The following is a 26,937-nucleotide window of genomic DNA, read 5'->3' on the forward strand; positions in this document are numbered from 1 at the left end:
GCTACTTGAGCATATAAGCATCAACTTTGTATACTACTGTATTTGATTGTCTTAGTAAAAGCCCCGTTTGGCTCTTGCCCTCTCATCGCTTTGACTTGTGACCAGAACAGCCTGAAGGTGGCAGGATAATTCATACAAATAGCTGTGTCTCAGCTTTTTCAAGTGTGAGAGGCCCCAAGCCAGTAAATGACAAGGTGAATATAATCTTCATTGAAGGGCCAGACTATTTCCTTGGTTCAGAGAAAGCACATTTACAAACATCCAGAAGGGGGATAGTGACTCTCATGAGGGTTTGAGGCACTTTCTACAGGTTTGGAAGTCTTTGCCTCTGCGTGTGATTCCTCCTCTTCTCTGTTTGGTTGCAATGAGGAAGTTGGGGTAAAAAGCTTTTGCCTTAAGCCTTTGTTTTGATCTCATTTCCTCTTCTCTGAGAAGAATTGACTAAACAAACTGCGGATGTTAGTACCTGGCTTTCCCCAGGATATTTATTGTATGGTGCCGAATCAAGCAGTTAAGCCGACTGAGCCTCAGTTTCTCTGTCAATGAAATGAGGAAAATAATGCATGCTTATTACATCATCATCAGCTCAGGGATGGGTGAGGCATGCACGAATGACTAGCAGAAAGTTTTCCAGGAGAAATAACATCATCCTGCATCGTGGTCTTCATGCTTTCCACCTACTAGGCAGTCACCGTCTTCAGATCTAAGATGTACTAGTAACCGCTGCATTTGTTCGGCCAGCCTCTTCACTTTTCTTTGGTTTTGTTTATTTTAAAAAATGAGAGTGTTAGGCCGAATTAGCATGTTAGGCTAATTCGAGGATGCTTTTTATCTCTAAAATATTTTGTTCTGAAGTTATCTAGTAGGAGGTTACGAGCAGCTTCCCAAGGCACCAAATCCAGTGGCCTTTTTTCTGGCCTCATCTTCGTAGGGGCCTCGGCCATGTTTGATATTACTGACCTCCCTGCTCTTGGCATCTGTCCTCTGGTTCTCTTCTTGCACTTTTATTTGTTTCTTCTCTGCTGTTTTCAGTTTTCTTTTCTATACCGTCTTTTCCTAACCCTTATATTTAAGGGCCATTTTTTTCTCTGAACTGAATAAACTGATCTTATCACTTGTCCTTTTTTAAATTATTATTATATTATTGATCTTTTGTCTCCTCTGATTTTATAAGTTCTCTATAAAAGTTCTATCTAAGTTGCAGGTATATTTTCTTTCTTTTTTTTTAATTTGTCTTTTATTTTGCTTTTGATGTGTGTGTTTTTTTACTTATACAAAAGCTTTCTATTTTAATGTCGAATTTATCAGTCTTTCGCCTCTTCGAATCTGAATTTCGAATCACAAAAAATCGTCCCCACTCTTTGGTTTTCAAAATTGTCATGTATGTTTTCTTCAGTTATATGATTTCATTTCAATTAACATATTGTCATTCCAAAAGAATTTAAAGCAGTCTCTGAAAATACATGCTAAAAGATTAAAAAATAAATAAGAAAATAAAATAGAAAGTTTATGACATTATACATGAGGTTTTCATATAAAGGCATCTTAATTCACTGGGGAAAGCACAGATGTTTTAATAAGTGCTATTAGACTAACTAGGTAACACATGGAAAAATGTAAAATTAGATTATTCACGTTCTACATAAGGATCATTTCCAAGTGGATCAGAGATGTACTAACACTATTAGCATGAAAAAAATGTTTTCACATTCAAAAAAGAGTATTTGACATGTTCTCTAAAATTCCTTGAAATATCAATCAGTTTAATAAAAGCATCATTGGAAAATAAACCATATTCAGAAATTGTTAACCAGCTTATGGCAGACCCAAACTAGCTGAGAACGACCAGAAAAGCTCGATATAGAAAACCCACGAGTCTGTTTGAAGGTATTGGAAAGCTACCAAGATAGCCAAGACTCGAGGATCCAAGATTTATAAGAGCAGGAAACTCGATAAGGTGGGCCCAGCGTTTACCCTGCTTTCATTCCTGAGACACTTCTGATTTGTAAGTGGTGTGGAGAGAAAGGTGGAGAAACCCAGTGGAAAGCAACTGCCAAAAGGCAGAGAATCCGAGCAAAGCTTTTGGCAATCTCCTGGGCCTGGCAGGGTGGGAACTAGACTTCACTGCTACCAGGGGAGCTGGTAATTGAGGGGCTAATGTCTTGTAGAGAAGGGACAGAGAGAAAAGAGACCCCAGTAATCTGAGCTGCTGTACTCCTTCAGGCACATGCCAATTTCTAAGTAACCTAGTCGGAAAGAAGCCAAGCAAAAAGTGGCAGCCAAGAGGCTGAAGAGCTAAATAGACCTTTTAGCAGTTTTATGGTGCTGGGAGAGGAAAAGTGTAGAGATGGATTTGGGTTTCAGTTGAGACCACTGAAGGACTATACCAGGCCTTACGAAGAGTAAAATTCAGGCTTGAGAAAGCCTAGCCCTGATTGGATTAAGCCTCTTTAACTGTTTGCCAGAAGCCGAAGACTCATCTAAAGTCCTCTATAACTTTTCATGTAAAATTTTACATTTAATCACAAATTACCAAGCCTACCAAGAGGACCAAGAGAAAAAACAGACACTAGATACAGACCCATAGACAAACCCGATGTTGACATTATTAACACCAAATTTAAGATAACTATAAATGTGTTCAAGAAGTTCACCGGAATACTATAGTTCATAATTTTAAAATAATCAAATAAGGACAATTTTAGGCCACAATTTTTTCATGATCATAGAGAAAGAAATCTGAACAACATATTAGTAAATCAAATATAGCAATGTACAAGAAAGAAATATAACCAAATTAAGTATTTCAGAAATGTAAGTTTAGCTTGACGTTTACAAATGAATTATGTAATGCACCACATTAACAAAATGAAGGAAGAAAAAAATATGATTGTCTTAATAGTGACACTAAAGCCTTTTGACAAAATTCAGCATCCATTTATGAGAAGAACTCAGCAAACATAAAATAGAAGAAACAGCCCTAATTTGAGAAAGCGTATCTAGAAAAACGCTGCTGCTGACGTCATACTGCACGTGCTGTATCGAAAGCAGGGAAGGGTGCCCCGTATCACCACCTCCACGCACTGTCATGCGGGAATTGCCAGCCAGTGCGGTGAGGCTGAAAGATTAAAAAAAGAAATAAAGGTATAAGAACTGGACAGGAAAATGAAAACTTTATCAGCTTCGGAGAACATGATTCTGTACTTAGAAAATCTAAAAGAATGTACAGATAAGTTTTAGAATGAATAAATTTAGCAAGGTCACTGGATACAGTGTACAAAAATCAATTGCATTTCTACATATCAGCACCAATTATGGAGAAAAGGAGAATTTGAAGGACGTCATACGTTTTCATCACTGTGTAACAAATCACCCCGAAACTTAATGGCTTAAAACAGCCATTTTATTTGTTCACAGTTCTGTGGGTCAGTAGTTTGGCCTGGACGTAGCTGGGTGCTGCTTCTGTGGGACTCACCTGAGGTTATTCAAGTGGCTGCAGGCATCTGGCAGTCACCTGAGACCGAATGGTGTAAGATGACACTTGCTCACATGTCAGGCGACTGGTGTTGGCTGTCAATAGAACTTCCACATGGGCTCTCATCTTCAAGGAAACTGGTCTCTGCTTCTTCGTGTGGTGGAAGCTTCAGAAGGAGCAAACCAGAAGCTCCACCATCTCGAGGCCCGAGCTCAGAGGTTGCACAGTGGAAGGGAAATGGACTCGCTGATCGTAGAAGATGCGAAGAATTTGTGGACATTTTTAACCTACCACAGATACCTAGGAATAAATCCAACAAACAGTGGACAGGTGGATAAGACCTCTACATAGAAAACAATGAAACATTAGGGAGAAAAAAGTGAAAAGACCTAAAGAGGTACAGGGACATACCGTGTTAGCACATTGGGAGATTCAATACTGTGAATTTTGTCATTTCTCCGCAAATCGATTAGGGGAAAAGATTATCTTTTCTGTTAATATTACTTAAGTAGATATCCATCTGGGAAAAATAGACCTTGATCTCTACTTTACACCACATATAAAAATCAAGTCTGTCAAGATTATAAATTTTAAGGTGAAGAGTAAAACGATAAAAATTCGGTAAGGAAGCATATAGGAATATCTTTATGATTATGGTATAATAGTAATTTCTTAACTAGGACACAGAAAGCTCTTACTGTAAAGGAAAAAAGATTGATAAGTTGCATTTCATTAAAACTAAGAATGTTTGATTATCATATAATACTATTCAAAAGAGTAACAAGACAAGTCACAGAATGGGAGGAGATATTTGTTAATACATTTATTTATTCAACAGAGGACTTGTATACTGAATGTATAAGAAAAATGGATACGGTTTTTAAAAAGCAATTAGAAAAAAAACAGGCAATCCACTACAAAAATGAACAAAAGATTTGAGTGGACACTTTACAAAATACGATGTCCAAATGGCCAGTGTGCATATTAAAAGGTACTTAGTCTCATTCTTCGGCAGGAAAATGGAAATTAAATCCACACTGAGATACCATTACATCCCCATCAGAATATTTGTTTTCTTAAAAAGCTCTCCATACCAGGTGTTGATGAGGATGTAGAATAGCAAGAAATTTTAGGGACTGCTGAAGAGAGTGTAAACCAGTTCAACTGCTTTAGAAAACTGCTTGGCAGTGTATACTAGGGTTGAACGTTTATATTCTTCATGACCCAGCAGTTCCACTCCCAGGTATATGTTCAAGAAAAAAGGCATGTGCACGTGTCCCGAAAGACATGTCCAAGTACGTTCATAGCAGCATTATAATAGCAAAGAATTTGAAGTGACACACCGTTCATCAACAGGAATAGTGTGTTATTCGTATGCTGGAATCCGATGTAGCAATAAACAATGATAAACTGCAGCTCTATCTAACAGCTTAGTGCATTTCACACACGTAATGTTAACCATAAGAAGCCACATGCAACACACATGCTGATGATTTCGTGTATATAAAATTCAAAGCAGGAAATCTAATCTATGGGGATAGAAGTCAGAATGGTGGTTACTTAGGGGAAGAGGGAGTGTGACTGGGAGTCTGCAGATGGGGCAGGGTGCTTCCGAGACGCGGATGATAGTCTGCTTGCTGGCCTGGGTGCTGTTCCTTGGTTGTGTTTACTTTGATAAAGTCACTGACGTGAACATTTGATTAGTATACCATTCTGCACATGTGGTATACTTTAGTCAAAAAGGAAAACACGCAGACAGTTACAAAACAGATCAGGAAGAATTAGGCTCTGAAGCTAATACTGTTTATCTCTATGTGATATGTTACTTTGGGTGATGTGTATTTTTCCCCCATATTTTACTTTTATAATCCTTGTTTATAAATAACAAAACCTCGACTCTCATGGGAAAGTTGACATGACTTGTAATTTCCATAGAACCCAGAATTATCGTATTCCGGAAGGCTGTCCTACAGCTAAAGTAAGGCATTTCCTCTCTTTCCTAACCAGGCCCTAAAAAGCACCTTGGGATTTCCATTGATTCGGTTTGAGGATGCTGTGATTAATCTGGACCCGTTCACTCGAGTCCATCCCTACGAGACCAAGGAGTTCATCATCAATGATGTCCTCAAACATTTCCAGGAGGTGAGCTTTGGAGAAGTTCTTCCTGGTCGGGGCACGAGCACATTGTTTGTGCTAGTCGTTTAGGAATTTTGGTTAATAAGACATAGCTATTGAGAATCTGGTTAAACATTTCAGCTCTGATGGTTACGTTATGGGTCGGGTCACAGCCCACAAAGCATGCCGTACACATTGTGAAAATCCTGAAACAGTGCATTTGATTTATGAGCCATTAGTCTCGTCCCTCGGAACTAGTCTCAGGGGCTTCCACTAGATTAGCCACAACGCTTAAGGGTTTAATGGATGCTTTGATGATAATACAAAATACTGTGAACTCTTTCGTTTACCAGGCACGGGCTGACTTTCAACAACTACACCAGTGTTCTTAGAGCCTCAGATTCTGCCCTGGAGTTGAACTTAAAAAAAAAAAAACTTTTTATCAAGTTGGACATTTTCCATTCTGTATTTATTAGCCAGACCGTGAAGACCAAAATATAAAGCCAAGGCATACTCCTCAATGAATAGATAGGTCATGATTGTATCAAATTTATTAGCTATCAGAGTTAAAGTAGACCTTATTCTTGCTTCCTGTCTCCCTCTCCCCTCCCAGCGCCCTCCTTTCCTCCATTGTTTTCTTCCTTCCCTTTCCTGATTGGTGGCATGTCCACCGAGCTGTAAGGAGAGTGATAGAGCAGATGTCACTGGAACCTGGAATCAGACAGTGGAGGTACACGGGAGGCGGAGGGTCACTTGACAGGTCCGAATGTGGCTCTTGGTGTGCTGTCTCCTCCACAGAGTACAAGGGAACCACAAATCTTCCCACCTCCCTTACTGTCCTTTTAAAGGTCTCCTAATTAATTCTAATTAATTAATTAATTCCTGTTTGTCACAGCCATGGGGAGTATTATGTACATTCTAAGAAATATTCGTAAAGAATCATTTCTATGTCATACCTTTTTTTATTCTTCTAAATGGCTTCGAAGTGTGTTTATGATAGTATTGAAAGCAGCCTCTGGGACGTGTGCGTTGGGAGACGTTTAGGTGGAGCCCACGAAGGGACAGGAGCTGCAGTGATGAGAGTTGAAAGGCCGTTAGTTGTTGGTGTCGCTGGGAGTGGAGGTCAAGATCGAGGTCTAAGCTTTCGCTCGGGACGCCGTCTGCAGATGTAACAGGTGCTGCTTTTCTTCTTGTTCCCCTCCTCCATCCGACAGGAACTCCTCAGCCAGGCAGCTCGGATCCTGGGATCAGTGGACTTCCTAGGCAATCCCATGGGGCTTTTGAATGACGTTTCTGAAGGGGTTACTGGACTGATAAAGTATGGAAATGTTGGGGGCCTTATCAGAAATGTTACACATGGAGTATCCAACTCTGCTGCCAAGGTAAGGAAATAGACGTGAGATGCCATTGTCGGTAAGCGCACGAGTCCTCTACACTTCTGTAATTTTCGTGATAGGTGACAGCTCGTGAGAAGTCACATACCTGGCCTTGGCCTCATCGCGCACATGCCCTGACTTCCCCTCACCTCCGATAACCCGGCACCCCGCCCGCCGAGTGCACCTCAGAAATATCTTTCCTTCCTTCTCTCCATCACCACTGCCTTCGTCCAGGCTCTGGTCATGTCTTCCCTGGGCCCCTGCACTGGCCTCCGATCCCCTGGACGTCACTGCATCTTTCACAGTGCCACCAGAATGAAGTCACTCTTTACAGCATAGAATTTGATTGTGCCGTTCTCCTGCCTAAAATCCTGCAGTCATTCCCCACAGCTTACCCGGTAAAGTCCAAACTGAAATACAGCCTTCTAGAACGAAGGGACCCTTTAAGTCACCTGAACCTGATAGCAGCGGAAGGATGCGGTGTACTTTCTGTGTCTTGCCGTATAGGTGGCCTTTCTGTTCATTGGCCTCCTGCTTGCTGGACATCTTGTTGTTCCACAATTTATTTTCTACAGGAGCCCATTTTGTGTGTGAAGCTGGAAACGGCGCAGGCAGCGGTGTGGATGGGGGGTTGCCCCTTGACAGCGTACGGCAGGCCTCCGCCGGGCCCTGCCTTCCTCCCCTTCCTGTCCCCTCAGCAGACTTGTAGAGGCGGACCTGGTCACGAGGGGACCGGGCTTGGGAGGGCACCCGTGCTCTCTGCTCGTTTCCCGCAGCGGTCGGTGGTTGCACTGAAACCCCACTGCCCTCGTGCCCTCGGCCACTCGGGTGTAAACATGACTCTACTGTCAAGAGCCTTTAATGGTGCCACATAGGGATTTATCTTGTTAGAACAATGGGAAGGAGAACAATAGAAAAGAGCAGGTAAGAAGGTGGCGTTGATGGCGTATCTGTATCGTATGGCAGTCTCGGTAATAATGTGTGAAAGCTGGGAATTTATTCCTGTTTTCCAAACTGTTTCTGAGAGCTGATAGGTCTTTAATCACATCCGTCTTTGCAATACTGTAGTTATATTAAAACAGACCAAATGTGTAGTTTGGCTTGTGGTTCAAAATAGGCAGCACTCTTACTTTTAGGAATAGGGTAAAAGGTAGAGGCAAGAGAGACTTTCTAAATCACAGTTTAGAAACAGACTCACGTTCAAAGTCTGAGCACATTTCTGCCTTGAATCGTTTCTTCCACGGCCCTCGGATCTTCACCCTGACGGCAACATGAAACATCTCAGTGGCACAGGGACCTCACCGTTCTTTTAGCCACTAAACTTGATGTAAACAGATGCATTTAAATAATTAGTTGTAAACACTCAGATTAAAGATTTTATTTACTTGTATTAAGTTCTAATTTACATAGCAAGTCTCCTCAGTTTTATACTTCCTTTATATATATATATATATATATATACATACACATACATACACGCCTGGGCTTTGCTTTAATTTGAAAAAATAAATGTACTCATGGTTTACTGAGAGACCAGCATCAACCTGGAACTTAGAAATGCTCCTACTTCACAGGCTTTCTGTGAGAATAAAATGAGATATGATCTTATGAAAACTTTGAAAAATATAGACTGAACAGGAGAATGAATCTTCACACTGACCTATTTGCATCAGTGGAAAATGCTCAGACTTTAGCCCCCGGGGAACCGTGAATGCCCTTACAATGCAAGCCCGTCTATAGAGGAGGGTCTCAGGCTCGGAGCGTGGGACCTTCAGACTCCATCTGGGCCAGTCTGGCTGTTAGAAACCCTCCACGGTTAACCTTCTAGACGAGAGTGAAAAAGCTGGAGATGCTCCTGTGAGCTCCCCACGGGTGTGTGCTTGTGTGGGTTTCTCCAGAGTTTCTCTGTGACGTCCGATGAAAGAGTCCTTTCTTTACTCTCCCTCATTTTTAGAAGCCTCATCTGGTTCTTCTGTTTCCCCTGGAAGACCGCTTTTGGGGCTTGAGGGTCAGCACGAGATTATAACTTAGGCAGAAAGAAAGGGCAGAGGGCTCCTTTCCCCTCCCTTCACTCCCGAATCTGTATGAAGGCCTGGGTGGCAGTGACCGTGCACTTGATTGGATATAGTGCTTTGTATGGTCATTGGATTTGTGTGAAGGTACCCTCTCCGGACCCAAGGCTTCTCACGTGGGAAGCCTGCGCCCCAGGTGGTTGGGGGCCTTCAGCTGTTTCTCTTGCCTTTAGTAAAGCTCATCAGTGCTGGCGCCACAGGCTGCCACTCAGAGGAACTGCCATGGAATTTATTTTGATACCAAGACCCCTTGGCCTATTATAGAAATTAGTCCATGGATCTCTAAGATGAGAAAGTAAAGAAACTGAAAATCACCACTTTTTCTTGGAAATGGTACCTCCAAATCCAGGTCTGTCAACTAAACACCCAGTCAGGTTGTCTGTGATTCCACACATATGTAGTTCGGCTAAAGATCTCCATTTTCTTGTAGTTCTGTGGGTTGAAATCAGACCTTTAATGTTTTAGGGGAATGTTCTATTTGCTTTTCTGTGTACGCAAGGAGGGTTTAAGGAAGTGCAGATGACCACAATAATCAACCGTTGGCCTGTGGGAGTATCCCTTTAGAGTGCCTGAGTCCCCCTGATTAAAGAACGGGGTCAGAAGACAGTGGCCCTCACCCAGCCCCAGGCTGCCGGCCGCACTTGGCTGCACAGACCAAAGGGCTTCAGTCTCATTCTGTGGGTTTTTTTTTTTTTTTCAGGCGAGGCAATCCTTGGTTGACCTCACAGATTGCAAGGACCTTGTCAGTTTACAGTCCCTTATTTTTTATGCTTACAGCACCTGGTTTTCCTAGGTGGTCTCCCATCCAAGTACTAACCAGGCCCGACCCTGCTTAGCTTCTGAGAGCAGACAGGATTGGACTTGTTCAGGGTGGCGTGGCTGTAGACTCGTTCCATAAACCTCTTGAAGTGAATTATAAATATGGTATATGCGAGGACCTCAGGTTTTAACTGGATTTTCAGAGAGGTTCGTGCCTCCCGAAAGAGCGGCATCATCGCAGACGGAGGGTCATGCATTGAGGGGGTGCTTCGGGCTGCCAGCCCGTGCTGGAGTGCCACGCCCAGCCCTCCCTTTAAATGCGCTTTCTCTCTGCCAGTCCTGAGGGCTTTTCCTCTCACCCTGTGAAAAGGCGATGTTGATTTTCTCTGTCCTAATGACCTGAGGAGCAAAAAAGATGAAGCTCGCGAAAACCCAGTGAGCAGTTGACGGGAACTCCTCCTGGCCTGGAAGGAGGTCGTGGGCCTGCAGACCTGCCGTCTGTGGGGAGGCGTTGTGAGTTCTTCACAGCCGATTTTTAATGTCAGGTCTATCATACTTGCTTCTGGAATTGCTCATTACATTCTCCACTGTTATTTCATTTAGTTAACATTAGCCTCAAAGAACCATAACTGGGAAATGATCTGTGGCCCTTTTATCCTCTTTATTTTCTCTCGTCCTTTCCCTCTCACATCCTAACCCCCAGAAATGAGCGTGCGGGTTCCAGAGCCAAGGTGATATGGCTTGGGGATTAGCCAGCATGCTGTGGGCCTCTGTCCCCTGACTCCCTTGTCTGGATCTTGGCCAAACGGTTCTCAACGTCTGAGCAGAACCTCAGAGCCTCATCCTAAGTCACGGCAAGCTGGTCATGCCTCGAGTCCTTTCTTGGGATACGATTTATTTAAGAAAAGCACATTTCAAATCCCAAAACCACGTCAGAGGAGCAGGTCTCTCTCTGCAGCATGAATTTGTCCATGCCGAGTGTCACATACAAGGCCCTCTAACTTCCTTCAAAGCCAGAGAGCTGGGGAGACGCCCAGTGAACAAATTCCCTCTCTTACATAGACTTCAGTTTCCCTCTGTCTATAATTATTGTGTAATATTTTCATAAGCTTACAGAAAAATTACAGCCCTTCCCCACAAAATAAAAGTTCTTTTCAAACTTAGAAAATCTCAGCTCTTAACAATAGAGCAAACGCTCCCATTCTCTTTTTTGCCGCCGGAAAGTCATTCGCTGGGGACAGCTGTCCCTCGTGTTCCTGGGGGAAGAAAGCCCACCGTGTACTTAACTTCTTCCGCAAAGGAGAGCAGCACCTCTGATCATCACTAATGGGACCTCTGCTCTGTTCTCTCCCACTTTCCATTTTCTCTGTCATTATCAAGGCAATATAGGATGCCTTTGGTATTGAGAACTTTTTAGATCCCAGCTACATTTTGACTCTGCACTTATGAATGCAAATATTTTAATCATTTTCCCTGTTTTTAACCAAAATGATTTTCATCAAAGTCCATTGTTCATGGAAATTGGAACTCATGATTTATTATTCGCTACATGTTAATCTTACCGATAACTTTTGTAGTGGTATGGTAGGTTTATTCCTTTGTCTTTTGCTTTATGGCATTTATTTCTAATAAGCCCAAATTTCTCAGCTCAAATTCTGCAGATTTAAATTTTTGTCAAGGATATGTGAGTTTTTTGTTGGTTTTTAAACAAATATCATTTATTCTGTCTGGCTTTGGCCATTGTTTTATTGTTTTAATCAGTTTTGTTAGTTATGAACTAGATAAAGACCTACTAATTTTATATTATTTCTTGGTGCTCACTGCATTAGTAGGAAAAAGATGTATAAACAGGGCTAAAACAGCCCACTTCATTATGGAACACATACTAATTTATAAACATTTGTTGAACACCCGTTTGTCAGGCTTTGTAATAGACCCTTTACATTCTTTCATTGTCTTATGTACATTAATCTCTATTCTTCAAATCAAGAAACTGAGACTCAGAGAAGTCAAATAATTTTGTTAAGAGCACATACCTAGAAATGACAGGGATGAATTCGAAACCAAGTCTAGTTAATTCTCAAGGCCTTACTTTTTTCCTATATCGTGTTTTTTATTTGTGCATATAAGGCTTTCTTCTAGGCACTGTAGAGAATATAAAAATTAATTACTGCTAACTTCCCACCAGAAGGTTATTTTTTGACATCACTTTGTTAGCTGGTAAGGTGATGGTTACCATACCATCTGAGTCACTAAGCAGACCCTCAGGAAATGGTGGTGGCCATGATCATCCTCATGTTGGATTGGTAGTGACTATCACCATCTCTTTCTTAAGCATAAAGGTTCTTAGAAGGGCCTCAGTGAATGCAAACCTGTTTTACTCAGTGATAGCATCTGATTGTCTAAAGGTAGGATAGGCAGTATTAGCACCATCATATAAATGAAGAGACTGAGGCCCAGGGAGGTAAGGTGGCCTGTCCAAGGTCAACAGGCAACTGCAAAGATAAGACCTAATCTTTTGAACTAGTTTCTCAATTCTCGTTTTTAATTCCACTTTCGAGATACATATTCCTAAGTGCTTGATTTGTTGTAGAAATGACCCTATATGTTAAAAAACAAAAAACAACAAGAAAAACAAAACAAAAAACAAAAAGTCCTGCCTGGTTTCAGAATGAACTTTCATAGCTTTTTGGAAAACTGTCTGAAAATAAATACAAGCAAATTAAGTGAGAAAGAGAAATAGAAATTGAAACTGTTTAGATAGTTCAGAGGAAAATCAGCTAGGACTTTAGATGATATCTTGTTCCATTTCTTTCATCTCTGTTTGGGGTACAGTATGCAGAGTGGGGGCTTCCCTTCCAGGAGGATCTTCCACTGGCCCTTTGTGCCCAGGAAACCAGATCAGGGGCAGAGCAGCGGTCCAGGGGACACTGCCTCCTGTGTCCCTTCACTCAGAGATTCTCAGGCCACCCCTGCCATTAGCCAGCCTCCTGTCATATACGCTGTGACCTTGTTGAGGGCAGAGCGGTCCATCTGCCTTTTGTTTAAGAAACAGCATTTGTTTGTGTTTGTTTTGCAGGCAGTATATTTAAAGGCTCAAACAAGACTAAAAGCCCTGTTTAGTCAAGGCAAATGTTTTATCTTTGCACAAAAGAATGTACTGAGTGCCTGCCTGCATGGATTCTGAGAGGAAAAGGCAATTTATGACTCGTATCTGTTTTTGTCATTATGTATGACTGCTTCATTTTATAGTCGAGCTGATTATCCCCATAATAGCTTTTCCATGTACCTATAAGAAAGTAAGAGGTGAATGCCTTCTTATAAGCATTGGGGTTTTAGTGTATTTAAGTTGGCACAAAACTTTAGGTTAAATGAAACTCACTTCAGACAGTGATCTATCCCTTAGAGAATGTAGAGTTTTCTATTTTCAAAAAGACTTTGATCCTAAATAAGTCAACCAAGGGATTTATTTTCCTGCTAAGACGAGGTGCCTTCAAGTTGTTGTATATAGGGAAATGACTCAAATTCTTGGCACCAGAATTTTTGTCTTATTTTCCTCTGATAACCTTGAATGCTAAAATGATTCCCTGAGTCTGAGCTCGTTTTAGTTAGAGGCAAATTTTAGATGTCGAGTGACCCATCAGCGACCCACCCTAACTTGGTCAAATCTCAACTATCCCTGGGAATTGGAAGTGTGCTGGGCGGGGAGGGGAGGGGTGGGAGTCGTGTGTTGGCGTGAGAACCGCAGGAGCGACCAGAGCTCCCCGGCAGGCCCCGCCGGCCCTGTGCAGCAGCTTTGCTCCCGGAGCTCAGGGAGCGGGGTTCCGTTGTCCCCAATGTCACGCCACTCAGGCAGCTCCGGAGCAAGAAGTCAGGAAGCAGGGGACGACAGCACCACTGACGCTCTATTTTTGCAACAGAAAGACTGGAAAAGTTTAACACCGTTTTTTCGTTTCCTAATAGTAGTTCAGTTAGGAATCAGGTCCTTAAGTTATAGTCTTAGACTGAACGTCTCGCGTCAGAGGAGTTTACTTCATCTTCCAACACTGCGATCTCTGTGATGGAAAATGGTTCAGTTGCTAAATTGAAAAGACAGAAATATGCGTGTCCCCCAGAGAGCAGTGGCCTTCCAGCCTGGTGCAAACGTGGTCAGGAAAAGAATAATCCGTGCACGCTCTCTTAGGTCGGCTGGTTGCCCCCAGGTAGCAGCGTGTCCCTTTTCCGCATCCCAGTATTATTCATGTCAGTGTTTGGCCTTTCTTGAGAAACCGTGGCAAACTTAAGGTGGGATGAACTGTAACCCAAATTTATAACTCCTGGAAGGCAAATCAGATTGAGTTTTTGGCAGTTAAAGGTTAGAACGCTCACTCTGTCTGGAAGGTTCTTTCTATTTCCCTTTTCTTCTTTTCCCCTTTAATTATCTCTGTGAGTCTCTTTGCAATTTGAAGAAAAACTAAATCAAAGTGTTTTCTTAGGAGAAAGAGGGGGCTCCTTGGTCAATCTCATTCTTAAAAGTCAGGGGTATGGGTAGTAGAGCCATCATTTATCAGCTACTGTGTGTTGGGGACAGACTAGGACTTTACGTCTGCTTAATTTTCCCATGGACCCGGTAGGGAAGGAAGTGTTACTTCCATTTACAGGTGAGAAAAATAAGACTCAGGATGGTCAGTTACCTTGACTAATGTCTAATAAGGAGTGAGTGTGCTGGAGCCAGAAATTTTAGAAAAAAGTGAATTTGGGAGCCTGCCTATATATTTTTTCTCTATGCAATGCAGCTTCTCAGATACAGTCCTCTACAAACCCACAACACTGTAGAAGCAAAAACACAAGCAATTCAAAACAACACCATTTAAAAGTAAAGCTCAAACAGTTTTCCATTTGTTCCCAACTTTGACTTCTCTGTGTGGGACCTTAGGATTTTCCAACTGTGATTTCTGGGCTTTCTGAATTCACATGCATCATCTGAGAATCTTTAACCTCATGTAAAAGGATTGAAATGGAAGCAAAGGATTGAAAGAGTTTTCTAATCCAAGCAAAACGTATCACTCAAAAGCATTTGAGTAAACAGACTGGACTTCCTCACACACCTGCTGTGCTCACCCCAAGATTTGTTCAGGTTTAAATAAGGCAGCGCTGGTCACACTCAGGCCCTGCGCTGCTGCCCAGGGCGCCGACCAGAGCCTGGGGTCACTTCGGCTTGTGCGCCAATAACCATCTTCCTCTAAATGCACATGTTAAATTGTACGCCATTTCCTGGACTTCACTACTTTAAGTATTTCTAAGTAACTAGGATGTCATTTTAAAATAGTAGCAGTATCTGGTTTTCAGCAGGGCTTTCCCACCATCAACCGATGGCAGAAAGTAAAACCCACTTTAATAACCCTTTTCCTTCCTTCTCACCTCCCCTTAGCCTGTAGTACGGCTTTTCACATTTCGTGGAGATGTTTCTGTCTGAGTTCTGCCAGCAGACAGACCGGCTTTCCAAGCTTAGCGATACTGTTGTTTGAGGTAAAAAGACAGATAGGAGCGTTAGGGACAGTGTGTCTCCTGAGTTTTGTGGTTAGTTCTACTGACATGTTTGCTTCTTGGAGGAAAGAAATATGAAGATCAACTAATTAGAATTTAATCATCCTCCTTTGGAATAATAATAATACCACTCTATATTTGTCTTGATACTTAGTTATTGATGAAGCATAAATATATCTGTGATCCTTTCTACCTGAAACCAGGCAGGTGGTGGTGACGATGACGGTGGTTATCACCACCATCATTTTACAGATGAAGAAACTGAGTCCCAGTGGAAGTAAATAACTTGCCCGAGGCGGCCACATGGACAGCGGCAGACCTTTGGGCTTCTCCCTTGGTCTCGTGACTTGTAAAACATTGCTGGACAATACTTCTTGCAGCCTACCTGGTACGGTAGAAACTGACATCTCCTCTGTATGAGACTTGGGTTTTCTATCATCAGTGTCGTCTGAGCCTTCTTATCATATTCTTCCCCGCAGAGTGGGTTTCGGAGAACAGAGGTGGAGGAAAATGTATCGTTCCCTTACAGAGGCTTATGAATTTTATTCTCTAACCACGGTGCTGTTTATGTGAAATATGTGGGAATCGTGTGTTTGAGAGCTCACAAACAATGTGTGACAGGAACAATTCTTGAAGCTTAGTTTTTTGTGGATTAGGGGGTGGTAGGGAGAAAATTTTAAGCTTCTATCAGACAATTACACTAAGTAACTTCTACAATGTTGGAAGTGAGGGGTAATCTCCCATAAGAGAGACCATAGAGGAAAAGGAAGGCCCTTCTAGAAGCTGGGAGAGTCTGGCTTTTCCTTAGCTTCCCTCATAGCCGAGTGATGATCTGTCCAGGCCTGACTCTTAGCGGAGGTCGGCATGTCCTAGACGGTGGCTTGGAGGCACCGTTGGCCAGTGAAGGACAGCAGAGGCACCCGCCCTTCTCTCAAACAGGCAGGTGGGAAAGACGCGGCTCTTGTTCTTTCAAATGCCGATGGGGAAGCCCTCCTGTGCCGCTTCTAGGAACAAGGGGGTTTCCTCCTTAGGCGCATGGGGAGGTTGGAGATACACTTGGAAACTCGGAGCCGAACTGGAGGAGTGAAATAAAGAGTGAAGAGAAAGTGGCAGGAAGCTGCCCGCCCGGTCACTTCCTGTTGCCTCAGTTCTGCCAGGTCCCGGTCACCTTTGCTCTTTTGCTCGTAACTTTACCTCTGTTTGAAGCGCCCTTCTCCCCATCTCTGGCCAGATGGCTCCAACTGCGTACAGTCCAACCCAAATGCTCCCCGCTCTGAATCCCTTGTGCTTCCTGGCAAGCAGCGACCTCATGACTCCTCGGAAACAAGTAACCATTTGTGCACGTGTCTCCCACGTGCATCGAAAAGCCTGCATTGTCAGTTTTGTGCTCGGTCCTGTGGCAGATGCTTAGGAAAGTAAGATTTAAGGGGGAAAAAGTGTCTTTTGAGGGATGTGGAACAGATGACCGCGATGCGGAGAGAGTAAGTATTGCATCGGGGATCTGTGCAGAGCGTTTGCGACCCGGCTCTGGGGGCCAAGGGAGAGAACACCGTTCTGTTCCTCAGGGGTGACGTCAGCTGGAGGCGAAAGGGGTGACAGTCGTCTGTCGACCCACTCGCACCCCGGCATAGACCGGATGCTCCTGGAAGGCGGAGATCTTCCCCGTCGGCGTGTTTCGCCGACTTCCCCTGTGGCTGGCCGGAAAGATCGTGCGGAAAACCGAAGCGCGCAGGTCGTGCCCATGCGCCGCCCTCTCCCCCGGGGCAGCGGTTTCACGTGGTGCACGTTCAGCAGGCAGTGGTTAAATAAGTGAAATACCGGCTGGATTTTTTTTTTTTAATTGTCTAACCATTTTATGGTTTTTATGTGAAATAGACAGAAACTTTGAAAAAGGTCATGACTTTCCTCCCAGACATATTTGTAAGCTGACTGATATCCAGAATCACACTATATGTATAACAATGCAGATAGGAAAAAGCTGTTGACGTTTTAGGATCCTGTTCCTCCCCTTCCCATCACTCGGGCCTGAGACACTGACGAAACTGAGTCCCAGTGGAAGTGAGTATCTCGGACTGAGAGAGGCCAGGCGTGCATTATTGGACCAGGCCCAGACCCTGCTGAAGGTAGCACGAAGCCCTGTGAGACTGTTATAAGGGGAAGCGGGGGGAAACCCTGTCCCCCTAAATCTAATAGATCAAAATAATAATCATGGGAAGTATCTGCTTGCTTTATTAGAGGCAAACATGTAAGTAAACATCACCTGCACGCTGTCGAATGTACGTAACAACACACTGGTTTGGAAGCAGCAGCTTCCAGTGTTTTCTCTGAAATGAACACTGAGCAGAATGGGCTTCCAAGAACAGCCCATGGCTTCAGGTTTGCTGCCTTTGTACTGTTTCGGAGCAGAGCACTGTGGCCAGCAGCATTATCTCTTTATTGGTAACTTGGAAACTGGCAAGGATGATGCCAGTTAGTTATAAGAGAGGAGCCACTGATGGCTCTTTGTGGTTTTACAGAAACTTTAACCCATGTAACACACTCCTGTGCTTGCTTGATTTTCACCAACTTGTGCATCGAAGAGTGCAAGGATTATTGTTTTCACTTGACAGAAGATGACAAGGTAATTGGCTCGTCGGGGGTCGGCAGGGAGCTTTAGGGGAGGCCAAGGACCAGGCCTTGCAGCCCAGGCTCTCACATCGCTGCTCCAGAAAGCACCATTGTCCCTCAGGAGCCAAAGCACTTTCAGGTCTGTGAGATGATTTAACCCTGCAGTGTCCCCCTGGGGCCAGCAGGCAGGTGTGACCATTACTTCCCTTTTAGTGGTGGCAAATGCAGTCACACCCGCTCGAATGGTTTTGCCAGAATCTCGCAGTCAGTGTTGGCAGCAGACGTGGGCGCCTGGGCCTCAGACTTACCCACTGCTTTTCCTGCTGGACTGAGTCTTCTCAGAGGGGCCCAGGGCGGCTCTCTGACGTGCGGAGACGGCTGGGAAAAAGTCCGACTCCCAAGAGAGGCCCTCGCTCCGCTGGCACCCGTGCCAGGCTGTGTGTGAACGGGGCTTCTGAAACCTCAGTCGGCCACACACACGATTACCGAGGAATGATGCGAAAGGGCAGAACCAGCTAGGTGTTCTCAGCCCGTTCCCGGGATTCTGTGGCCAACAGCATCAACAAGTAAGGTTTGTAGGATTGCAAGGCAAATTGAGGTCTCTCAATGAGTGTGTTATATGGAAGAGAAATTCTTAGGACTAAACACAAGGAGGAAGAATTTGCCTCTTGTTTCTCTTTAGAAGACAAAACAACAGTGAACAGTGTCTGACTTTAGTTTTATTTTAAAAAATGGGTTCTGTGAGAAGCCTTGTTTTATTTCCCTGGTGTCTTAACTCTCAAGCCTCTGTCTTTCCATTGAAGCCCATCTTGTAGTCTTCCTAAGAGAGTTCCCAATCTCAAATCTCATTTTGCTCTCTCCAGCTGAGTCTGGACCCTCAGCACAGTCTCTGACACTTTGGTGGGAACTCCCAAACAGATCTGGGAAAGAACTCGAAGGCCAACCCTTCACCCTCTCAGATTACAGGTGGAGAAACTGAGACTCAGTAAGGTTCTCACAGCTCATTAGTTGCAGGTCCCGCCCTAAAACTCAGGCCTTCTGGCTACAGGTCTGGTGTGGTCTTTGCGATGGAGTCAGCGGCTGCGGGTACCTGCTTCTTGTCCTTTCGGGAGTGAGGGAGAGCAGAGGACTGGGGCCACGGCCCTGGCGTTGTGTGCGTTTTCTCAGCGTTCCTCGTGTTGATTTTACCTGACGCACGTCTGTCTCCACAGTAGACTGAGCTCCTTGGGGACAAGAACTAAGTCCTTTTCACCTCGGCGTCTTCAGCCCCGAGCACTGTGCGTGGCACGTAGAAAGTCCTCGCAGGCTCGTTGAGCAGAACCTGTGTGTCAGTGTGAAGCTCAGCTCACCTGAATGGGGAGGGGAGTAGAGGTCCTCTGAAGCACCTCATACCCCCTCGCAGGGTCTCACCCAGTGGGTAAACCCAGGCGAGACTGCACCCCATCCAAAAACAAGACCCCACCCCCCAATAAGTAGGGAGGCCCTCCATAACGAGGTTTAGAGGGCAGTGGCGAGGTGGGATAGAGGTCAGCCTTTGCTAACCACATAGTCTTTGGTTGATGCCAAAATTAATGGAACTTTGCTGGTTGAATTGAATTTTAAAAATTTCTCCTAATGTTTGTATGTTTATCTGCGTGTTATTAATTATGGTTGTTGGCATTGGGTTCCTTCTAAAGTGTGTGGGTTGAGAGAGAGAGAAAAGAAAAAAGGGATCTTCAGTAGTGACTCCAGCCTGGGGACGAAATGGCGGCCGGCCAGCCGCTCGGCGAGTGTCGCAGACGGGGACGTGTGCACGCACCCGCTGCCCGGCAGGCCTGAAAGGACTTGACTGCGAGAACACTTTGATCTGAATGTGCACCTTCTCTCAATCCTCCTCCTACAGCGAACTAGCCGTGCCGCCTCTGGCCGCTGCGAGCAAAGTGACTTCCACGCCGACCCGGGGGGTGATGGCAGTCGAGCGGTCGGGTTCTTCACGGCCTGGGCGCCCGTTCCTCTCACGCGTGTCCCACAGGTGTGCGGGCAAGGGGCCAGGCGAGCCAGGGCAGTCTGGACGCCCCTCCTCGGGCACAGCCACGGGGTCAGCCTGGCTTTGGGCTGTCACTGTCCTCACTGGAGTAGGTGCCAGAAACCTTCGCTTTTTTGCCTTTTTACTCCAATCTGGCACACTTCAACAAAGCAGCGGACCAAATGGTGCCAGTCCTGACCCGGGCCCCATGAAAGCACCATCTTTCTGTCCCCAGGGCCTCACGGGGGTTCAAACCCTCGGTCGCACAGTAGAGCCCCTCCACTTCCTTGCCGGAGCAAGATTGCAAAGAGTTAACACTTCTGCTGTTTCGAAAGTTATCTGTGAAGAGTATTAGTTGTTTAATAAAGCGTGCCTGCCCTCCCGATGAACCCGCCAGTGACTCTGCAGCTGGGGTCATTCCAAGTTCACGCGGTGGACTTTTGACTGCCTTCTGTGTCTGTGAAAACAGTCGGCAGCTCCTGCGGGGATCATTCATTCAGGCCTGTAACACAAAACTATTGCCAATGGGCACCTGCTGGGCGCTTCCTGGGAGGGCAGGAGGGAGGGAGAGACCGACCCACCAGGCATCTGTAGAGATGCAGCAGCCGGGGAGCCGCTCCGGGCTCGGGGCTGCTTGGCTGCTCTGCTGCTCTGCTGGCTGCTCTGCTCAGGACCCCACCTCCGGCCCACAGGCGGTGTCAGGGCGGATTAGGGAGCCCTGGTTGGGAGAGGGGTCGGGAGAGGATGTGAGCTAATTAAAGGCCTTTTACTTTACAGAGGAAGAGAGGGAGTAGGAGGTGGCGGGGGGGGGGGGGAGGTTGGAGCACATTCTTTATTCCTCTTTTTTATCCCTCAAAACAAGAACACAGCCTGAACATTTGGTTATTTCTAATCTTAAACTGCATTTTCATTCGGCCTGATGTTACACTGGTTTTAGTCGTTGTTTTTATGGAATTACGTATATCATCAAAGTCTTATTTTGCCACATTTTCCCTGGAAATATCCTGTTCTTGAAATACTGTACGTAGGTCAACTGCTCGAATTTTGCCCTTTCCCCCCACCTTGACACATCTGGGCAATGAGTGCCTAATCCTGTGTTCTAGGTTTTCCCCTTTTGCTTAAAAAACAAACAAACAAACAAAAAACCCACTTGCCAGCTGTAGGGGGTGCTTCTGGGAGGATTAAGTAAATGAATACACAGTAATGCTCATAAACGTTGGTTGCTGAGGTGGTGTGTCATGGTTTGAAATGTCAGAGCACCCACTATCTTGGAAATGCTATGTAGGTCCAGCATGGGAATTGTCTGACAGTCACACCCACATCAGAAAAGAAGTGACCAGATTGTTTGGTTTACCTGCTCTTTGGCCTGAAGATTCCCCACCCTCCATCCCCAATAAGTAGTGTGCTAACTTTTGTATAGACCTGGGGTACTTGAAATCTGTGGTATTTTCTTAATCAGCCTAGTAGTGATACATTTCTTGAAAGCAGTTTTGTTCACCCACAAACCCACAGCCCTTACTAAATCGTTTCTGATACATTTTCACATAAGCTGGACTCTGTGCAGAGAAACATTTGGAGTAATCTTGCATACATGGTAACAATCCTAGGAAATTCCAATCAAAAGCCAACAATGCGGTTTCCTTCATTCCGGGCAGCTGGCGTATCTGGCTTTGTGTTCTGATAAGGAATGACCACAATGTTAATTTTGTGTTTCCTTGCCTTTGTCTCACATAATCTGTTGTCGAACCTGACTAGGAGGCTCATTCACTGTGCAAGCTGAATAGTTACAGTGGAGAAATTAGATGGACTATGTTAGTGTGGTCTGACTCTAAGTGTTAAAAATGTTCATTACTCCCATTCCTCAGTATTGCTGTACAGAGACTTGGGATGGATGCTGATACTGATCGCACATTGAAGCGAGTTCTAAATTTGAGCTAGGAGCTGAATGGGCATCTTTAAAAATGCTGCCAGCTAATATTTACTGACTGCTTCCCCATGTACCAGGTGCTAATCCAAGTCTTACATGGAGAGTGACTGCTGAATCCTCACAGTGACCCTGTGAAGTACCCTTTATGCACCAGAAATTCAGCACCTTGCCTAAGGCCGTGAAGAAAGCTGGGATGGGAACCTCGATCCTCTGCTTCAGAGCCCCTGCTCTTGAGCCTGCCTGGTGCGAAAGTTGGACCTTGCATAGTGGGCATAATTCTTGGGTCCTTCCGCAATGTCACGTCTGCAGGAATTAACCACGTAAGGCTGCAGAGAATTTGGGTCACGGTTTAAAGTCCTTTCCTGCAGTGCCCTCTTTTGTAGATGCCCTGCCATCTGAGCCGAAGTGTGGGGCTGAGACCCAGGCAGTGCCCTGGCTCTGTCTGACACAGCTAGTGAGGGCAACTGAACCTTGTTCTAGCGCCACATAAGCACCAACTAAGCACAGATGTGTGTGTGGAAGGCATAACCTCGTATCGATAGGTCAGGCTCATTGTGGCCACGTAATGAAGTCACAGCTATGTGCAAACGGTGAAAACCGCCAGGCTCTGTGCGGGGTGCAGGGGAAGCAAACACAGATCAAGCAAAGGTCCCGCACTCGGTCACAGTCCAGTGGGGAGGAGGTCCTCAACACACATGCTTGCAGGACAGTGTCCCAGGTGCCAGGATCGAAGTCCACGTAGGTCCAGTGGGGCAGTGAAGGCGGGGACAGGACTTCTCCGCCCAGGGCAAGGAAGGCGGGTGCAGAGACAGGTGAGCCTGGGCCAGGGAGACGTTTGTCCCGAGAGCAGGAGGGCCCGGGGCGGGGCCGCGGCACTGAGGGACCCGGTTCAGCAGTGCTTAGGTGGCCACATGCCTCCACCAACTGGTCTGCCCGGCCAGCGGCCGCCTGCCCTTTCACACCCCTCTGGCCCCTCCTCTCCCCTTACCAGTCATATGTGCATTTAAAGCGGAAGAGACCTAATAAGCTCTTACTTTTTAAGCCTCATCTTGTTGTCATGATACAACCATGTGTGCATATGTCAAATGTTAGCTAATAATTTCCTGCAGGTATTTTTCATGTGTGTGGGTAGAACGGTTACACTTTTCACAGAGGGGGCCAAAACAAAATCAATAGCCACCCCCCACACCTTCGGAGGAGGGGGGCGGGGAACAAACCTGATGTGCCTTTTATGTAATTAGAGCTAAAACCAAATCGTGACCTGTTCACATCAGGTAGATTGCAAATCCAGCCAAACCGTTCTTTCTGGCCAGAGTGGCTTGGTGTGGAGCTCACCTGTGGACTTCCTCCTGCACCTCCATCTAGACAGAGCAGAAAGCCATCTGCCCTGAAGCCCAGAGCATCTGATAGAGTATCTGCCATTGATCCCCAAACCATGTTCAGGGAAATTAACTTACCTGGCCCCATTTGGTCAGTCCATGACACTGTTTCAGCCTTTTCTTTAGGCAAACTCGAGTAGATATGGCCTCAGTGGAGAGGAACGAGCACATCTGCATAGGAGTGTGTTTCATGGTTTTTCTTCCTCCAGCCCTCCCCTGCCCCAACCACTCTGCAATCAGGAGATTTTTCTCTAAGAAGCCTTTCTTCCCCATTTCCTCTCAAGGTGGGTGACAGTGTCTAAATTTTGAGTTGGAATTTTACTTTTACATGTGTGTGTAATCCAAGGGGCATTTATCTTGATATAGGAATGGCTGCCGCTTCTCTGCCGATGTTTAGACTAGGACCACATATGTTTCTGGGTTGGTTCTTGGGATCGTGAGCCTTGGTGCTCTCCCTATACCCAGCATCTCGGTGCAGGACGGCGTCTGTCCCCGCTCTTGTGCTGGGAGATAGGTTGGGTCCTTTGACTCTCAAGGTTTAACTTAGGTCGGGCCGCTTGGCAAATGTGATAAAGAAAAGGTTTCCTGAGTGAAACCTGACCACACGTCTGTCAGGAGCGGACTCCCCCATCCTCAGTGCGTGTTCTGTGGTCATTTCACCTCCCTTGTCCCCCAGAACTTGTGCATTTGTGGGTCGCCACTTGTGTCCTGGACTTGGTAGACAGAGTTGCTTTCATAGGAATTGGATACATTTGGATGTAACACAGAATGCGGTTTTTTTTTACATTTTTCTTGCGTTCTCACCACATGGCTCATTGCTCTTTTCCGTGGATCCATTTCTGTTCGGTGGGGGGAAGACGCGGTCCTGCTCACAGCACTCGCTGGCCGTGCGCAGGCTGGCTGGCGGCTCACCCCCTCAGCCCTGACAGATGCATAATTCTAGAGTGAGAGGCGTTCCCTGTTTTCATGGAGGTCAACCAGCATTGCACAATCGACAGCTGCTGAGTGTATTCTCGTCTGACTTTTCTCTCCACAGATATTTTCTGGCTTTAGTACGGCCTAACTAATCCCATCCTGGATCCCTGGGCTCTGAATCGAAGCAGGAGGTTTGAGATGTAAAGTACTAATTTTTGACCAGTCCTGTGTGCCAGGTATAACACGAGGCACCTTCTGCCATTTTAACTATTCCCTGTTCTCTTTACATCCAAGTGCCCAGATACCTTGGAGTCATCCATACCTCGTCTCCAGCCCATCAGCAAAGCCCGTCCGCTGCACCCCAACGTGCACACACTCCCTCCCACCTGCCCGCCCGCCGCTGCCACCCTCTCCAGGGACCGTCCCGGCCGGGTTCCTTGGAGCTGTCTTCTGCTTCCACCCCTCTCACTGTCGATTCTCAGAACGGCAACTAGAGGCATCTTGTCAAAGCATAGCTCAACGCATGTCACCTTTTTTTTTTTTAGGAACACTTCCCCAATTTTACTTCCTCGTCTTGTTCTTTGATGTTCCGAGGCTCATTTAAGTCCATTTCATACACTCCTTTTGCTAACATAGGCGGCCATGGCACTGACCTGAAGATAAGGAAACGGCCAAAGCAGTTTCCTGTTGTCCCATCCCTCCGACCCTGGGGTAGACTTCACCGCAGCCAGCCAGGTTCAGGGTCCTCTGAGAGACCCCTTCCTGCCCATCAGCAAAGCCGTAGGCACCCTGCGGAAAGAAAAGATAGCTATCCTGTCTGCCTCAGGGAATTCTCCCCGTCTGCCCCTCTTCCCTTTGGCCTGGACTCTGCAAAGGTTTGTTTTCTTCCCTAGGTGCTGTGTCTGGGATTTGCCCTTAATTAAGCTCTATACCCACAGCCCAGAGCAGTCTGGGAGAGATGCCGAGAAATCCGTCACGGCTGCCACTATGATCCCATACGTTTTCCCGTTACTTTCAAATGCATGGGTATTGAGGGTTACCGTTAAATGTTCTGATCCTTGTCTTATTCGCTATAGGCATGGCCTTCAGCGCCTTCAGTTGAATAGGAAAATGGGCAGGAGTGACAATAAGTGTAGAACCCTTTTAAAGACGGCCAGAGAGAGAAGAAAATGGATGAGCAATAGCTCAAAGGGAGGAAGAGTTAAAGGAAGGCACTTTTAAGACTGAGCAGATTAATTCTATTTGTCAGTGTAAGAGGAAGAGGCCAGAAAGATTGAAGGTATAAGATATGATTAACTGAGCAATGTCTAAGACAGGGTCTTATAAGAGCACAGAAGCAGCATCTAGATTTAAGAACAGTAGTCCATTTATTCAATTCAAGGTGGAAGAGAGGAAAAAGACGTTTTTTTCTTAGTAAAGTAGAATCTATCATTTCTATGAAGTGGGGTTGGAGCTAGGTACTCAGAAGTTGAAAAGGAACGCAGAGCAAGTCTTCACTTCCCTCCAACAGCGTTCCAGGCACTGTCCTGGGGGCATGGGTGCCCAGATGACCGGCACCTTCGGTGTTTCCCTGTCGCTGGCCTCTGAGCTGTTTAGCATTGCATACAGCCGCCCATTGAGCCTTGCGAGGAAAGCAGAGAGAAATACGAGTGTGGGGCGGCAGATACCCACGCTAGCAAAGCTGCACGCGTAGCTAGGGCAGCGGTGGGTCGCCCTGCGGGTTTGTGTGCAGGGAGCGCGTGCGAAGCATCCCCGAGGCGCGCTCTGCAGCCTCCTGGTTTCACGGTGATTCCTGCGGGAAGAGAGAACGTGAGGAGAAGCGGACACGCGTCCGCCCCGTAGTTCCCGCTCTACCTGTCTCCCTGCTGTAGACACGCTTCCTTCCTGAATCCCAGCCGATGCCTTTCATCTCTCATTCTCTGCTCAAGTGAACAGCAGCCGTTCACAAGATACTACTCGTTATCTAGAGGTGAAGTCTTAAGTGGGAGGAATTAACTGAAACTCAAGACTGGGCACCTTCTGAGTTTAATATTAATTTAATAAGCTGTGTCCTTATACATTTTAGAGTCAGGCCTCTAAACTAGCACAATGCAATAGAAATGCAGTATGAGCCTTGTGTGTCATTTAAATTTTCTAGTAGTTGCATTAAAAAAGTTGAAGACACAGGTGAAATTATTTTTGATATTTTTGTTTAACCCATTATATCCAAAATATTATTTCAATATGTTAATAATTAAGATGTTTTACATTCTTTTTTCCACCTTAAGTCTTTGAATTCCAGTATGTATTTTATACTCACGGTATATCTGAATTTGTCCTAATTCCATGTTAAGTGCTCGGTAGCCTCCCGTGGCATGTGGTTACCTTATTGGACAGCTCAGCTGTAAACCAAGAGGTGAAACTAAAGTCACGTTATCAACTTGTATTGTGTGTTTGGACCAGAGAGTTTCAAGTCTCTGGTTAACTTGATTATTTGAATACGCAAGCTATCGTATCTCTCCACTGCTTTTCAGTGAGCTTCTAGTTCTTTTGCCGAGTGATTCATTTCTAAGATTTCCCTTGCTTTTAATGGAAAAGGAGGGTATTGAACAAAGGACCTTTGTATAGTTTGCTTTTGTCTCCATCATTACAATGAGAAGTTTTCTACAAGATTCTAATAACTAGCTGTCCAAGTTATCTTTTTTTTTTCATGTTATTTCCTTCCTGTTTTCCTCTTTTTTTGCCCAGTCGGCAAAATTTAGAAAAACATTCTGTTTACGATCTTTTTGAATATGGTCATAT

The 26,937-nt window shown here is 45.3% G+C and overlaps 1 protein-coding gene and 1 pseudogene across 11 annotated transcripts in view; one reads left to right on the forward strand and one right to left on the reverse strand.

Annotated features, from left to right (window-relative positions):
• The window catches only part of VPS13D (vacuolar protein sorting 13 homolog D), a 216,958-nt gene that overhangs the window by 130,307 nt on the left and 59,714 nt on the right, over nucleotides 1-26,937 (forward strand). For 10 of the 11 annotated variants that reach the window (XM_016149454.2, XM_016149446.2, XM_016149452.2 and 7 more), the window contains 2 exons: nucleotides 5,483-5,617; nucleotides 6,805-6,972. In XM_016149454.2, the coding sequence (XP_016004940.2) occupies nucleotides 5,483-5,617; nucleotides 6,805-6,972 (303 nt within the window). Of the gene's footprint in view, nucleotides 1-5,482; nucleotides 5,618-6,804; nucleotides 6,973-21,939; nucleotides 22,183-26,937 lie in introns of those variants that run through there. The other variant, XM_016149455.2, reaches the window with a different exon arrangement.
• On the reverse strand, nucleotides 9,807-9,925 carry LOC118605073 (annotated as a pseudogene).

Source organism: Rousettus aegyptiacus, unplaced genomic scaffold (assembly GCF_014176215.1).
Source record: "Rousettus aegyptiacus isolate mRouAeg1 unplaced genomic scaffold, mRouAeg1.p scaffold_m13_p_1, whole genome shotgun sequence".
In the NCBI taxonomy this organism is placed as follows: Eukaryota; Metazoa; Chordata; class Mammalia; order Chiroptera; family Pteropodidae; genus Rousettus; species Rousettus aegyptiacus.